The 13,224-nt window shown below is 39.7% G+C and overlaps 1 protein-coding gene across 1 annotated transcript in view; it reads left to right on the top strand.

The window, feature by feature from the left end:
- BMX (BMX non-receptor tyrosine kinase) overlaps window positions 1–12,160 on the top strand; it is a 30,039-nt gene extending 17,879 nt beyond the window's left edge. The window contains exons 8-17 of the mRNA XM_076336251.1: window positions 1,098–1,152; window positions 2,760–2,839; window positions 3,473–3,600; window positions 4,021–4,095; window positions 4,835–5,006; window positions 5,925–6,141; window positions 7,838–7,902; window positions 8,833–8,951; window positions 10,921–11,078; window positions 12,086–12,160. Of these exons, the coding sequence (XP_076192366.1) occupies window positions 1,098–1,152; window positions 2,760–2,839; window positions 3,473–3,600; window positions 4,021–4,095; window positions 4,835–5,006; window positions 5,925–6,141; window positions 7,838–7,902; window positions 8,833–8,951; window positions 10,921–11,078; window positions 12,086–12,160 (1,144 nt within the window). The remainder of the gene's footprint in view (window positions 1–1,097; window positions 1,153–2,759; window positions 2,840–3,472; window positions 3,601–4,020; window positions 4,096–4,834; window positions 5,007–5,924; window positions 6,142–7,837; window positions 7,903–8,832; window positions 8,952–10,920; window positions 11,079–12,085) is intronic.
- The last annotated feature ends 1,064 nt before the right edge of the window (window positions 12,161–13,224 follow it).

Below are 13,224 nucleotides of genomic sequence, written 5' to 3'. Positions count from 1 at the left end.
GACACGGACCTGTTGGAGCAGGTCCAGAGGAGGGCCACGAAAATGCTCAGGGGGATGGAACACCTCTCCTCTGAAGAAAGGCTGAGAAAGTTGGGGTTGTTCAGCTTAGAGAAGAGAAGGCTTTAGGGAGACCTTATTGCAGCCTATCAGTACTGAAAGGGGGCTTATAAAAAACATGGGGGCAAACTTTTTAGCAGGGCCTGTTGTGACAGGACATGGGGGAATGGCTTTAAACTAAAGGGGGGTAGATTTAGACTAGATAGGAGGAAGACATTTTTTACTGTGAGGGTGCTGAAACACTGGAAGAGGTTGCCCAGAGAGGTGGTGGATGCCCCATCCCTGGAAACATTGAAGGTCAGGTTGGAGGGGGCTCTGAGCAACCTGATCTAGTTGAAGATGTGCCTGCCCACAGCAGGGGGGTTGGACTAGATGACCTTTAGAGGTCCCTTCCAATGCAAACAATTCTATGATTCTATGATTCTATGACTTCTAAAGGCACGAATGTATTTGTTTTCAGACAAAACAAGGCATTTAGACAAATCAGTCTAGTATGCTAATAAAGGGATGCTTCATAAAAGTGAATTGCTATTAAAAAGGCTTCATTGGAGCTCCCTGAACTGATCTGACATAGCATGTTTGGCTTGTTTCCTCCATTTGGGATCTCTCAGTTTATATAATTACTATGACAACCAGAAGGTTCAAGGTTAGAGAAGAATTATGCACCTCTCAGCTTTTAGGGAGACAGCTGTGTCATGATCTGCAGAAGACAGCAAATTACTTCTGGTAGAGCTCCTGGCAGGGCATTAGAGCAGCAGGATCCTCCTCTAAAGATTTACTGTAAAAAGTCAGAGTCTCAGAGTGGGCCCAGATATTTCAGGAGGAGACCCACTGGATGAACGAGAGGAAGCAGATGGGAACTAGTGGTTTCCCTTTTATCTCATGGCCTAAATTCACACATGCAGGACAAGTCCCAAGTCTACTCTCTGGCTTTTAAAAGCAGTTTTGAAAATATTTATGGTCTGGCATTTTTCATGTGCCTGCTGTGCCTTATTCAGAAATCAGCCTGTGAATAATAAGCCCAATATTTCTCTTTGCAGTTGGTATGCCGGTAATATCTCCCGTGCCCAGTCTGAGCAGCTGCTCCATCAGAAGGTCCTACATATCCTTTATCGCTTGTATATGAACAACCATGGAAATGTTCCTGTGTCTGTTGTCTTTGCTATACTGTGTAGCTAGAGGATGCTGATGCTCTTCAAATTGCTGTAGTATTACAGATTGCTAGAAATTCTTGTGCTAACTTGGTATCGATAAACAGATCTCCAAAAATGCCTCAATGCATTAATGGCTCTTCTATATAAATGAACAAATGATGCACCTCTAAAATACGCTTGGAACAAAGCCACACTGAGTGGCATTTCCCCTCAAAGCTCTGCCTTTTGGTTATACCTCTAGGCCTGTGTTGTTTGCTCCAGTGTGGCTCTTTCTGCAGGTCAGTCTAGAGGAGTCCTCTGTGATGGTTTTACGATATACAAATGTGGAGTAAAAGAAGTTGACCCAGACAAGCAGACAACCCTGAGCAAATTCAGTGCTATGCCCACTGAGCGTTGGCTGGATGCAGCTGACTAGGAGCAAGGATGGATAACACCATAGGTCTAGTCAGGCGTACAAGTCTTTACAGCAGACGACAGAAGGACTTGCCCATGTACCTTCCCGGAGGAGACCCAGCCTCAGCCATGCTTTGCGTTTGAGTGTGCTGTGTAAACAAGTTTTCCTTTTGTGGCTTGCTGCTTTCTCACAGCCAGTTTTATTGGTACTCAGCCACTAACAACTGTGATATAACCCAACCCTTTGGGAGCCTTGGCTCAGTGTCCTTTCCCTTAGACCTGCACCACAGGTTCAGGAATGAAATTCAAGTGTGGCAAATCACTGGAGACAGACAGTTATGTCCCAGTCCCAAAAGGTGCTGGATACTCCTGACTCCAGTTAACTTTAAGGGGACATGAAGTTTCCTTTGAATTTCACAGCAATGAACCTTGGCCTGTATGTGAGGTTCTAGATGTCTTCTTTCCTCCCTGCAATAGCCATTTCTAGCACATTAGAGGTGTAGCTGTTCAATGAACTCTGAAAACCAGAATTTCTAGCCCAGTATGGTAAACCATTAACAGAAGTAAAAGTGGACAGTGAAAGTTAGGACTGAAATACCACATAAAGACTAAAAATAGTCCAAATATAATAGAGTGCAGTGAAAATCTTTCTACTTATTCAGTAACTCAGAAATGCTTTGGCAATAGAAAATACATCAGTCTAATGCATTATGTAAAGGAACTGACTGTGGTGGATAGAGCTCTTATTCAGATGGGATGTATGTGGCAGTGCTTGGGTCTTATAACGTGTACCGCCTCTGGAGGGGACATGAGGAAGGAGACGGGGTTAACAACTCTCCATCTCCCCAGTTATAAATCTGCACCAAAACAAAATTGCAGGCTACTTGCTTCATGTCTGGGCTGGGCTACAACTCACCTAATTTTAAACATTTACAGTGGAATACCACAACTGTTTACCTAGACCCTCTTTTTAGTGGAGAGAAATAAATATTTCTAAGGCATAATTCATCTTGCCCTAATGTAGTCCTTACAGGAGGTCAGATGAGTCATGTCTCCTTCTCTCCTTTGTGGACATTACAGTGTAAAAGCCTAAAGTTCACTGAAATTAATCCCAACCTCATTGTTCCTTGTAACTTTTTTTTTTTTTTTAATTAGGGGAAAGAAGGTGCTTTTATGGTTCGGAAATCTAGGCAAGCAGGAATGTATACTGTGTCTGTATTCAGCAAGGTTCCTGAGTGAGTATCCAAAGAACGCATACCATTGCTATGAGCGTGCTATGGCCATGCTGCTTGGTGTGACTGGTCAACAACAAAATCTTTACATTGTGTTAAAGGTGAACCTCGGGCACATTCAAGTCATATTAGTTATTTGAATTCATACATGACAGTGGCTACCTGAACGGGGGAATGGAGGTCCAGCAGGCACATAATCTAGGGGAATAGCGGGGTCTCAAGCGTGAGAGAGAAGGAAGGGAAGGGGAATGGGAAGGGCAAGGGGAAGGGGAAGGGGAAGGGGAAGGGAAGGTGTTCAAAATTAGACGTAGAACCATTGCAAGGGCAGTATATGAAAGTCTTTTGCTCTAGATGTAACTGTTGGGAGACAAGTACTAACCATCAGAATACATTAGAGTATGCAGCAGAAGTCTCCAATGTGCTAGGAGCCTGTACTACACAGCCAGCAGGTGTTAAGAGTGGAAAAGCAGACTGAGGCAAATGTAACAGTCTTCCTGGTGACAGCTACTACATATTTTGTTATTTGGCCAGCTGGAGTGTTGCAGTTCATTCAGCAACTAACTGATCTATTAACGCATGGGCTGGAAGGCACTTTGCAAGGCTTTGACATGTACTGCACTTTGTGATGTTTTTCAGAAATAAAAAAGGAACAGTCAAACATTACCATGTGCACAAAACCCCTGAGAACAAGTATTACCTCGCTGAAAATTACTGTTTTGAATCAATTCCCAAGCTTATACACTACCATCAGCACAACTCGGCTGGTAATTCTATATGCTCTTTCTACTTGATTGGCTGTGGCTTAGGCTTCTAGACTTCTCAGCATTATGGTGAATCTCTTCCAATACTGAACACTCTAAATATTGAAACATCTTTTCAAGGGTTTGGGCGGAATTGATCTAACATATTCATAATCAATACAGTTGCTTTCCTTTGCTGTACGGTGCTTTTTGGTATTGTACTGCCTCTTCTTGCAATACCTCTGCTGGACTAGCCCTTAAGCACAGAAAATTTTCAATCTTGTGAAGCGATGCAGCAGCTGCTGAATACTGAATATTGAACATCTGTCATTACCTGGATGGTTGTAATATGGCAGGGGGAGGGAGGTATTAGTTTCCCTGTATTTTCTTTGATTTCAGAAGACTCATGTATATATTGTGACCTTTAACAGGTTTTTTTTGTAGGTATGGTGACAAGGCTCCGGCATGCAGTGTCTACGCAAGTAAATAAAGTCCCATCCACAGCTTCATTAGGAAATGGTATGAAGATAACTTTCCTTTTTGAAACTGGTGTCAGTCTTGGCCACCAAGAAAAGAACAACCAGAAAATCATGACTCTTACTGCTTTCAGGCTTGCAGGAGGTTACAGAATCTTTCTTTGGTGGCCATTTCCGCTTGTCCATGCAGGAGGCAATGTGAGAATCTGGGAAGGATTGTCTTTCAGTCAATAGCTCCTTCTGTAGTTTCCTCTTGTCCAGTGTAGCATTGAGACTTTATGGTTCTATGAAATAGGGTATCCCTTCCTACAAGTGCATCTAGTCTACATCCAGGGCAACGTGAATGCAAAGGCATTTTATATCAACTTTTATGTTGTGCCCTTTTTAAGGCATTTTATGTCAGGTCTTATATCAACTGTGCAAGACCTTGGATGCTTCCTTCCCCAGCACATCTGGGTCATGGCCATTCTTTCCCTTTGCCACATTACCTGGCACAGTAATACTTGTTCTCCAGTCTCCTACATGAAAGTATATCCTCATTTGATGCATAAATCTTCCTCAAATCTATTTATATGGCTTAAACCTAAGCAGTAGCAAACAACATTTGTAGGAAGTGTAGTCTCCTTCCATAACTCAAACACAAAGCTGAGACACAGGTGTGTTGCTTCAGTGCTGCATGGTTCTGCAACCCTCCAGAGAAAACAACAGCATTGCATGTGGGGGATACCACGCTTGCATTTGTCCTTTTTTTTTTGCTAAAGGAATTTCTTTTGTCCTACTAGGAATCTGGGAGCTGAAACGAGAAGAAATTGTCTTGTTGAGAGAGCTAGGGAGTGGTCAGTTTGGAGTGGTGCATCTGGGAAAGTGGAAGGGACAATATGATGTGGCCATAAAGATGGTTAAAGAGGGAGCAATGTCAGAAGATGAATTTATAGAAGAAGCTCAGACCATGATGTAAGCTATGGCATTGCTTAATTATTTGGAAATAATGATCTCTCCAGTCAGTAATGTATAGCACACACAGGAAAGAGAATTTCCTCTTAAAAATAGCATTAAGTAGCAGTGAGTACATTAGGCATAAGGTAAATAGGTAGCCATATAGGATATTTGAAGTATTACCAAAATAACTTCACAAAGATTGATACAGTCATCTGCAAAGTTTTCAATTAACATCTCTTCCACAACTTCAGAAGTTCCACATATGTCACTTAAAACTCTGCTTCATTAGCATTTATACAGAAACAATTAGAAAGCTGTTCCTGCCATCCTGCAGGTAGGAATGAGAGACAGATCAGTAACTGAGAAATGCCAGAAATATGAACGTGAGACTTGAAGTTTTAGTCTCTGACTCCGAAGAGGTAAGGATGTTAGAATTTCCAGTGAAATTCCATGAGATGACAATTGAAGCATACGAATTCAAGAATATTTCATGTATGTCGTATCCTGAAGGAATGCACTACATTCCTGTCAATTAACTATCTGATACGATCAGGATTCTCAATGTGAAATTTTGCAACATGGTTTTAGTAGAAAACCTTAAGGTGGTCCATCCCACCAACTCAGATCTATTTTCTCCCACCAATAAGGTTGTACTTTTGCACTGCTAAATGCTATTTCAGGTTTTGTCTGTAAAGTTGTCATTTCATCAATACTGACTCTTCTTTTGATTGTCATCAATACTGAGTTTCAAAGTAATCAGCAGAAGGACACTCAGTTCTTCTTGAAAAGGAATATTTGAAGTCTGAGATGGGACTGTACCCAATCTCAATAATTTCTTTCAGTATGTTGTATTAATATTTGAAGAACAAAACTTACAGAAATGCACAAGAATCTCCATTTATTCTTTGATTATTTTATTTTTATTTATTTCAGGAAACTTAATTATCCCAAACTTGTTAGACTGTACGGTGTATGCTCAAAATCATATCCCATCTATTTAGTGACGGAATACATGCCTAATGGCTGTTTGCTTAGCTACTTAAGGAGTCATGGGAAGGAACTACAACCCCTTCAGCTTCTGGAAATATGTTATGATGTTTGTGATGCTATGGCATTCCTGGAGAGCTGTCAGTTCATACACAGAGATTTGGTAAGCTATCCCACGGGAGAAGTGGAACAGGGAAGGTAAGGGGATGACCTAACACCAGGCAGTCCTACCCCTCAGGATCACCCACAGCTGCACTGGCTCTGTCGGCACTCACCCCAGGAAGCATTGAGGTCCACTGAACAGGGACACCCAGCTGGCTCAGTACAAGGCAGCTCTGGGGGAGCAACGCTAAAGCCACATGTAAACAGCACTGCCCACAAGCTAATATGCTCTGCTTCAGAGCTGAGCTGACGGGTCTACAGCACTGCATACTGTGCTGCCTGCATTCATGGGCTCTAACCTCAAGGATTTATGCACCACTTGGCAGCACAGACATCCAATTGTAAAATTAGTCCACTGAAGTAAAGGGTTCTGTCCAATGATGCTGTAGTCCTCCAGGAGAAAGCGGTGCAACATTAAAGATTTGGGTCACTTAGATTGTTTTTTGATGGGTTAGGGATTTATCTAATTGGGAACTATTTCTCTTATAAAACAAGTGTGAACACTACTAGGATAAACTGGAATTTACTCTGGTGCATTGCAAGCAGGAACAGAACTTGAAAGTCTGCAGCTGCCTAGCTCTTTCAAATACATTTATCTGCCAGTTTTCAAGCAAGTGTTTCAAGTTGCTTTTGAGGAAGGGATCAGGCCTTTCAAGGACTTGGACCGAAAGTTTATGCGAAACTTAGCTTTCAAGAATGCTGGCTTTGGGGAAATAAGCTGTTATTTTATTGGCCTATTAAAAGTGAACCTAGCCAAATTTCTGGTGCATTGTGCTTCAGAGTCAGTAGCAGTATTTTGCCTTCTAACTCTACAGAAATATATGTTGGAATATTTGTAAAAATTTATGTTGCAGACTTGCTTAATTTTCCAATAGTCTCCTCAGGTAGCATTTTAAATGTCTTGTTGATGCTTTCAAAGAATTGTCCTTATGTGTAAACAAAGTTGTTAAATCCATACCTCATCAATTTTCACACCCTGATTCAGAAATCAGGAATATCAGACAACTTAAGTAGCAGAATTCAAGTTGCAAATATAAAGTCAGTTTCCTGAAAACTGGCTGTGCACCATGGGAAAACAGAAATAAAACATGAGCTTGATTTCAGGTTGAGAACTGTAGATGCAAACTGTATCACAGAAATTAATAAGCACACAGGCAGAGAATACAGCCTTAGATAAATGTTCTCAAGTGATCATTTGCAGAACTAGGCTTATATTGAACTTTTCATATATCAAGCCGTTTAAATCACCTTTCATTGCTCCACTCTGTTTATAGTGCATTACAAATAATCTAATCAATGTTTTTCACTCTTTGATGCCTTGGTAAATTCTGAGACTACTGAAAAGGACCCTGGAGTAGGATGCCATTTGAAAGACAGGGTTTAGTTTCTGGCTCTGTTGCTGTTTTTCTAGGTGAATGTGGGTTTCTCACCTCTGTTTCCTCATCCCTCAACGTCCTTATTTGTAAAGCTGGGATAATGGTAAAGAATGTTTTTCAATAAATAGTCAAAAAGTGAAATAAGAGAGCTACTTACTGTTCCCTTACAGTTCCAAACTTAATTGCTTCAATCAAAGAATGTCATTATTCATTCAAATGCTAGAGGACAGAAATTATTATTAGCAAATTACCAAGACATGACATTATTTGCTCCTTTTTGTATTTTTTCCACTCATCTCTTTTCTCATTTCTCTACTAAAGGCTGCTAGGAACTGTTTGGTTGACAGCAATCTTACTGTGAAAGTATCTGACTTCGGGATGACTAGGTAAGTAAAAGAATTGGGAGCCTTGTGAAGCTATGATGTTAGTGTATATATAGTTTACTGGCATTGATCAGCTAGCAACTGGCTGTTAGGAAAGTTAAGCCACAGGGTGTGATACAGCTTTTTGTGCCTCCTTTCCGTTAATGACCATAAGCTGTTATGGGGTTAGAATATAGTCCTTCTACTGCCTCAGAAAGTTAAGGCTTAAAGGCCAATCGCAGCTGAGAGATTTCACTAGTCGTGTTTGTTAAAGAAATCTCAGAGTTTGCTTTGTGTACAAGATTTTCACCTAATTTGGGGGCCAAACATCTTAATCAGCAGCCTCAACAGAGAGAAGTTGGAGAGGATGAGCAGCCTAAAGAACGTGTCCTCTGAGATAAAGGCTGAGGGAGCAGGCTGCTTAGTCTGGTGAAGAGGAGGCTAAGAGGGGATCTAAAAGCTGCCTATAGCTACTTATGGTTACAAAGCTGATGGAGCCAAATAAGTCTTATCAGTGCCAGGTGATATAACAGCGGACATCAGCCACATACTGTAGCTTGGGAAGTTCAAGCTGGACAGTAAGAGAAGTTGTTTCCCCAGAAGGGTGGTGAAACATGCCAGTCAGGGAGACTACGAGACTGCAATCTTTGGGGGCTTTTAAGACTTGGCTACACAGAGCCATGGCTGACCTGATCTGATGTCGGGAGTAATCCTATTTGAGCAGGAGGGTGGGCTAGATGGCCTTACAACAGGCATTTCTATGATTCTGCATTATTTCTCTAATAAGTTGATAGCACTGATCTGTTCTATAGATTATAGCTAATGCCTCTATCCTTTGGAAATCTGGGATTCTGCCCAGGGTTTTCTTAGGAACCTTGTGATGTACAAGGAAGAAGCAGTAAATAGTATTTCACTGTAACTCGGTCACAGCCAAGTTTGGTTCTTGCCTTGTAGGTATGTTCTGGATGACCTGTATACAAGTTCACCAGGAACCAAGTTTCCAGTGAAGTGGTCAGCACCAGAAGTTCTTCATTACACCAAATTTAGCAGCAAGTCAGATGTATGGGCCTTTGGTATGTATGGAATTTGACATATAAATAAGTATGCATGTATGTCATTACATTTGGTTTTCCTCAGCTTACTGAGCAGAAATGCTAGACATTTACACACTGAAGGAATGTAATAAGCAGTTACAGTTTATGTTCTTGTTTAATATTTTTATACATCCAAGCCCTATCCTCTTTGGATTTTTTTTTTAGCCCTACTGTTTTTCTTTTAGGCACATAGAAACTCTGCCGGCTCCCCATTTGCTATATATGTGTTTAACATGGTAAAGTAAACTGTTGGCAGCGGTGATCAAACGATATCTTTGGCGTATCTAGACCATAAATCAGTGCCACCCAAGTCAAAAGAGCTTTTCTGTTAGTCGCAGAGGTCAGAGTAGACTCTGTGCATAAGCCAGCTGTGGAAGAGAAATCTGTGTGAGCTGGGACTCTCTATCTCAGCAAAAATAAGATGCGTTTGAAGATCACTTTTTACCCAGGAATTTCAAACATTTGAACTTCTACTTCAGTGGTTTTCAAGCTATGATTTACAAATATCTGGAGTCTGTTCAGTGTTTCTGAAAGTCTGCAAAAAGTGTCAAAGGAAAGGGAGCCTTTTTTGAATGGGCTTAAATTCCACTTACGTGGGTTTGCTCCTCCAGTAGGAAAATTTTGGCAGCTGTCAAGCTGATGAAAGATTGGCAACCCACTCTTCTTGACATTCAACAATGGTGAATAAAGCAGATGAAAGTGTTTCCAAATGCTGGGCTGCTTCTTATCTTTAACTTCAGCTAGTCTCCCAATATTAACAACTCTGGCAGAGAAACAGCTCATTCATGCCCTTTACAATTTGTTTATAATACATACGATTAAATCAGAAGTTGGATTTTCTGGTGATATGTTTTCTTTTTGCTCTTATTGATGAAATCCTGGCTCCGGGCTCTATTGTTGTTAACTCCAATATTGGCATTAACTTCAATAAGGAACGTTATTTTTCCTTAGGAGGTCTTTTCTCATTTTAACACTATCCATTGATGCAGTGAAAGCAAGGGGAGAGTGGGATCCGCCAGTTCTTGTTTAGTTGTTTTTAACTAATGAGCCTTTAAAGGGCTAAAGAACTGAACTGATGTATTCATATCCCAAAAGCAGATGTCAGAGAACAAATAATCTTGTTTTTTTAATGTTCTCATCAGGGAACGCTGGGATTCAGGTGCCATTTTATTCTGATCCCACTGTGACACTACAATGCTCCAGTCTTCAAGCTGGAGGGAAGTCAAAGATCCAACAAATTTCTTTTTCAAAAAAAAACCATTACTGCCAGTATTATATATTATTGTGAAATAAATATTTCACAAATTTTTGTTTGCTTTATGGTTGGCATGATTATGACATATGTTCAGTTACAACAAATATTGTTTCTTGCAAAGCTATCATTATGAATTAATGATTATGATATTATCCAGTGTTTCTATTGCTTCAGTATAATCCCGTTTTACAGGTACGTGTAGCTGACACCATAAAGTATTCAGAAATCTTTCTGATACCAAAGGAGTATATGTCCCACTCACTTAAAAAAATCAGTAAAAATGTTCTTATTATTCTATAAAAACATAGATACTTGTAGCTGTCATTTTGTTTTTCCTTCCCTCTCTCTGTGTACACACACATACATATATAAGGGGATATTTGTATGTATTTTGTAAAAAATTCAGTCCATGGATAGCTATGTCTTGGGTTACCTCCATCATTGTCCATGTTAAATATATTTTTTAACTAACTTTATCATCTAACTTTACCTTCTTCTGCAGTAGAAGTTGTTTTGCATTTAGGTACAGAATCACACTTGTCAGTCATCTCCATACTTTTCTTTGGACAATATTCTCTGTAAAGAGTCTGATCGGTTGTATGTTGCATGTGTGTCTTGCTCCACAAAAAAGGGGTTCTCTTGCATTTCTTGACTTTTATTTCTTGTCTTCCACTGCTGCGAATATTTTTGCAGGTATCTTAATGTGGGAAGTGTTCACTTTGGGAAAGCAGCCCTATGAGCTTTATGATAACATGCAGGTGATTGAGAAAGTTTCTCAAGGATACAGACTTTATAGACCACAACTGGTTTCAGACATCATCTACCAGATAATGTACAACTGCTGGCATGAGGTATGTATATCTGCACATACAAACCGGAGAAAACAAAGTAAAAGGAGTCACTAGGAGTCCCTGTTGATAACTGGCTGAATTAATGTTCAGGGTGGAAAATATCCCTTATAAAAGCCATTGCTTGTATGTAGTACATTCTATATAGCAGTCTAGTTCAAGACATTGTTAGTACAGGAAACGGCATAAAGGAAGATTGGCTCCCTTCTTTTCAGAACCATGTAATTAAGCAAATAACAGTAAAATACCCTTCAAAATCAGCATAATATACAGGATGAGATTCTTCTCACCTAATTTTGATGGTTTAAAATTTGGCTGCTGCGCTAAGGTAATTGTCTAACCTTCTTCCATGATTACAGGACCATTACTGGTACCTCTCCATGGTCATTTGTCCTTTCTGTCTTAGCCACCACAGAATAAAAGAGATCTGCTTTCCTACACAAAGATCTTAAACAGCAAATGTAGATGAGACCTCTACCTTTTTAGATAGCTAAAGTTGCGTGAAATAACCCCACCCTTAGAATGAGAAGGATGTGTTACCCCATCTGTGAGTCTTCTAGGACTTGTAAGTCAAATGCTGATCATGCTCATTTTATTTTGAGAGGTCTGCGTCTTCTGTGCCAAGAATTGTCCTGATTTATTGTTCCTCTTCATCTAAATTTTAGTCAGCTGTCTGCGGACCATGACTTGCTTCTCACCAGCAACAAAGAACTGTTTGGCACGTTATTGGTGATACCATGAAATGACAGTGATGTTTTGGGGTTTTTTTTAATATAATTGTCAGAAAAATGAGAAAAATAACTTATATTTGAGGACATGTTAATGCAAAGAGAATATTAAACTATCACAACATAAGATAGATATAAAAAGTAAATTTAATTTTCTTTACCTCATAATTAGCAATCTCTACAAATTTCTGCATGCTAAAATCAAGCAAAACTACTGCAAATTACAGTTCCTGAATGATTTCAAAATTAAATAACCATACCCATCATCTTTGCTTCATTTAGCTACCAGAAAAGCGGCCTGCCTTTTTTCAGCTCTTATCATTTTTTGAGGCACTGAGAGAAGACAACAGAGCTTGAAAAAGAAGATTCAGAAACAGATGACTGTGCATACTGGTTCCATATCACCTCTTTTCTGTACGAGAGCTAAATCTGAAATCTGCCTGACATTAACCACCCCTATTATTCTGCATATTAGTGTTCTACTCATTTAATCAGGGAGTTGACCGAGAAGCGTACGGAGAAAGCTTTTGTGACACTCTGTGGGTGACAGAATTTGGAAGGATACTGTGGAAGAATATAATTCATTTTGTTAGCATTGTCTCAAAGGACTTCTCAGACACTGAGATATATATACCAATTGTGTACACTCCTGCAGTGCTTCCAAGCTGTCATTATTTGGCCTTAACTGGAAATGTAAACAAGGAAATATATGCTTGTTAGGTTTTCTGATTATCATAACTCATCCGAATGTGTTTTTTCTTTGTAATCACTTGAAGCTGACACCTGAAGTCAAATTTAGAACTGCTGCAAGTGACAGCAACCTAAATAGTTATAGTCTTGCTTTCAATTGCTTAGATATTACTACTAGTAAAATATTATATCAGTTTGCTTACCAGTACTATTGACTTCAGTTTCGGCCCTCAGGATGTACATTTGATTTGGAATTTATTCTAAGCCACATATCTAAGATATTTGCAACTTAGCAACATATGAGGTGTTTACTAGTGTTAATGCTTCCTGCTACAGGTAAAAACAGAGGAAAAAAAGTTTTATGCAGAATTCCATAGTCATTGCAATAGTAAATGATAAATTTGCTGATCTCTATCCAACCTGAAGAGCAAAAATGTGAAGAGAACTGAAAATGCTATTAATATAATTGCTTAGCCGAATATTTTACTACTGAGGAGCTGAAACTTGGGTCCTGATGTCAACACTTAAATAAGAGCACCCTACTTTCAAATGTGCATAGCACTACACAAATTAGTGCTAACTTCAGTAAGTCTAGAGACACCAAATACATCTGAAGCTACGCAACTATAACAGAGGCATCTAAACTTAGACACTGACATTTGTAAAACGCTGATCTAATATGTATAAAATAAAGGGGTTTTAAAATAAAGTAAGGTCTGAAAAAACTCCTC

Source organism: Aptenodytes patagonicus, chromosome 1 (assembly GCF_965638725.1).
Source record: "Aptenodytes patagonicus chromosome 1, bAptPat1.pri.cur, whole genome shotgun sequence".
NCBI lineage: Eukaryota > Metazoa > Chordata > Aves > Sphenisciformes > Spheniscidae > Aptenodytes > Aptenodytes patagonicus.
Note: the sequence above shows the minus strand (reverse complement) of the source record. Positions and strands in the feature narration are given on the sequence as shown.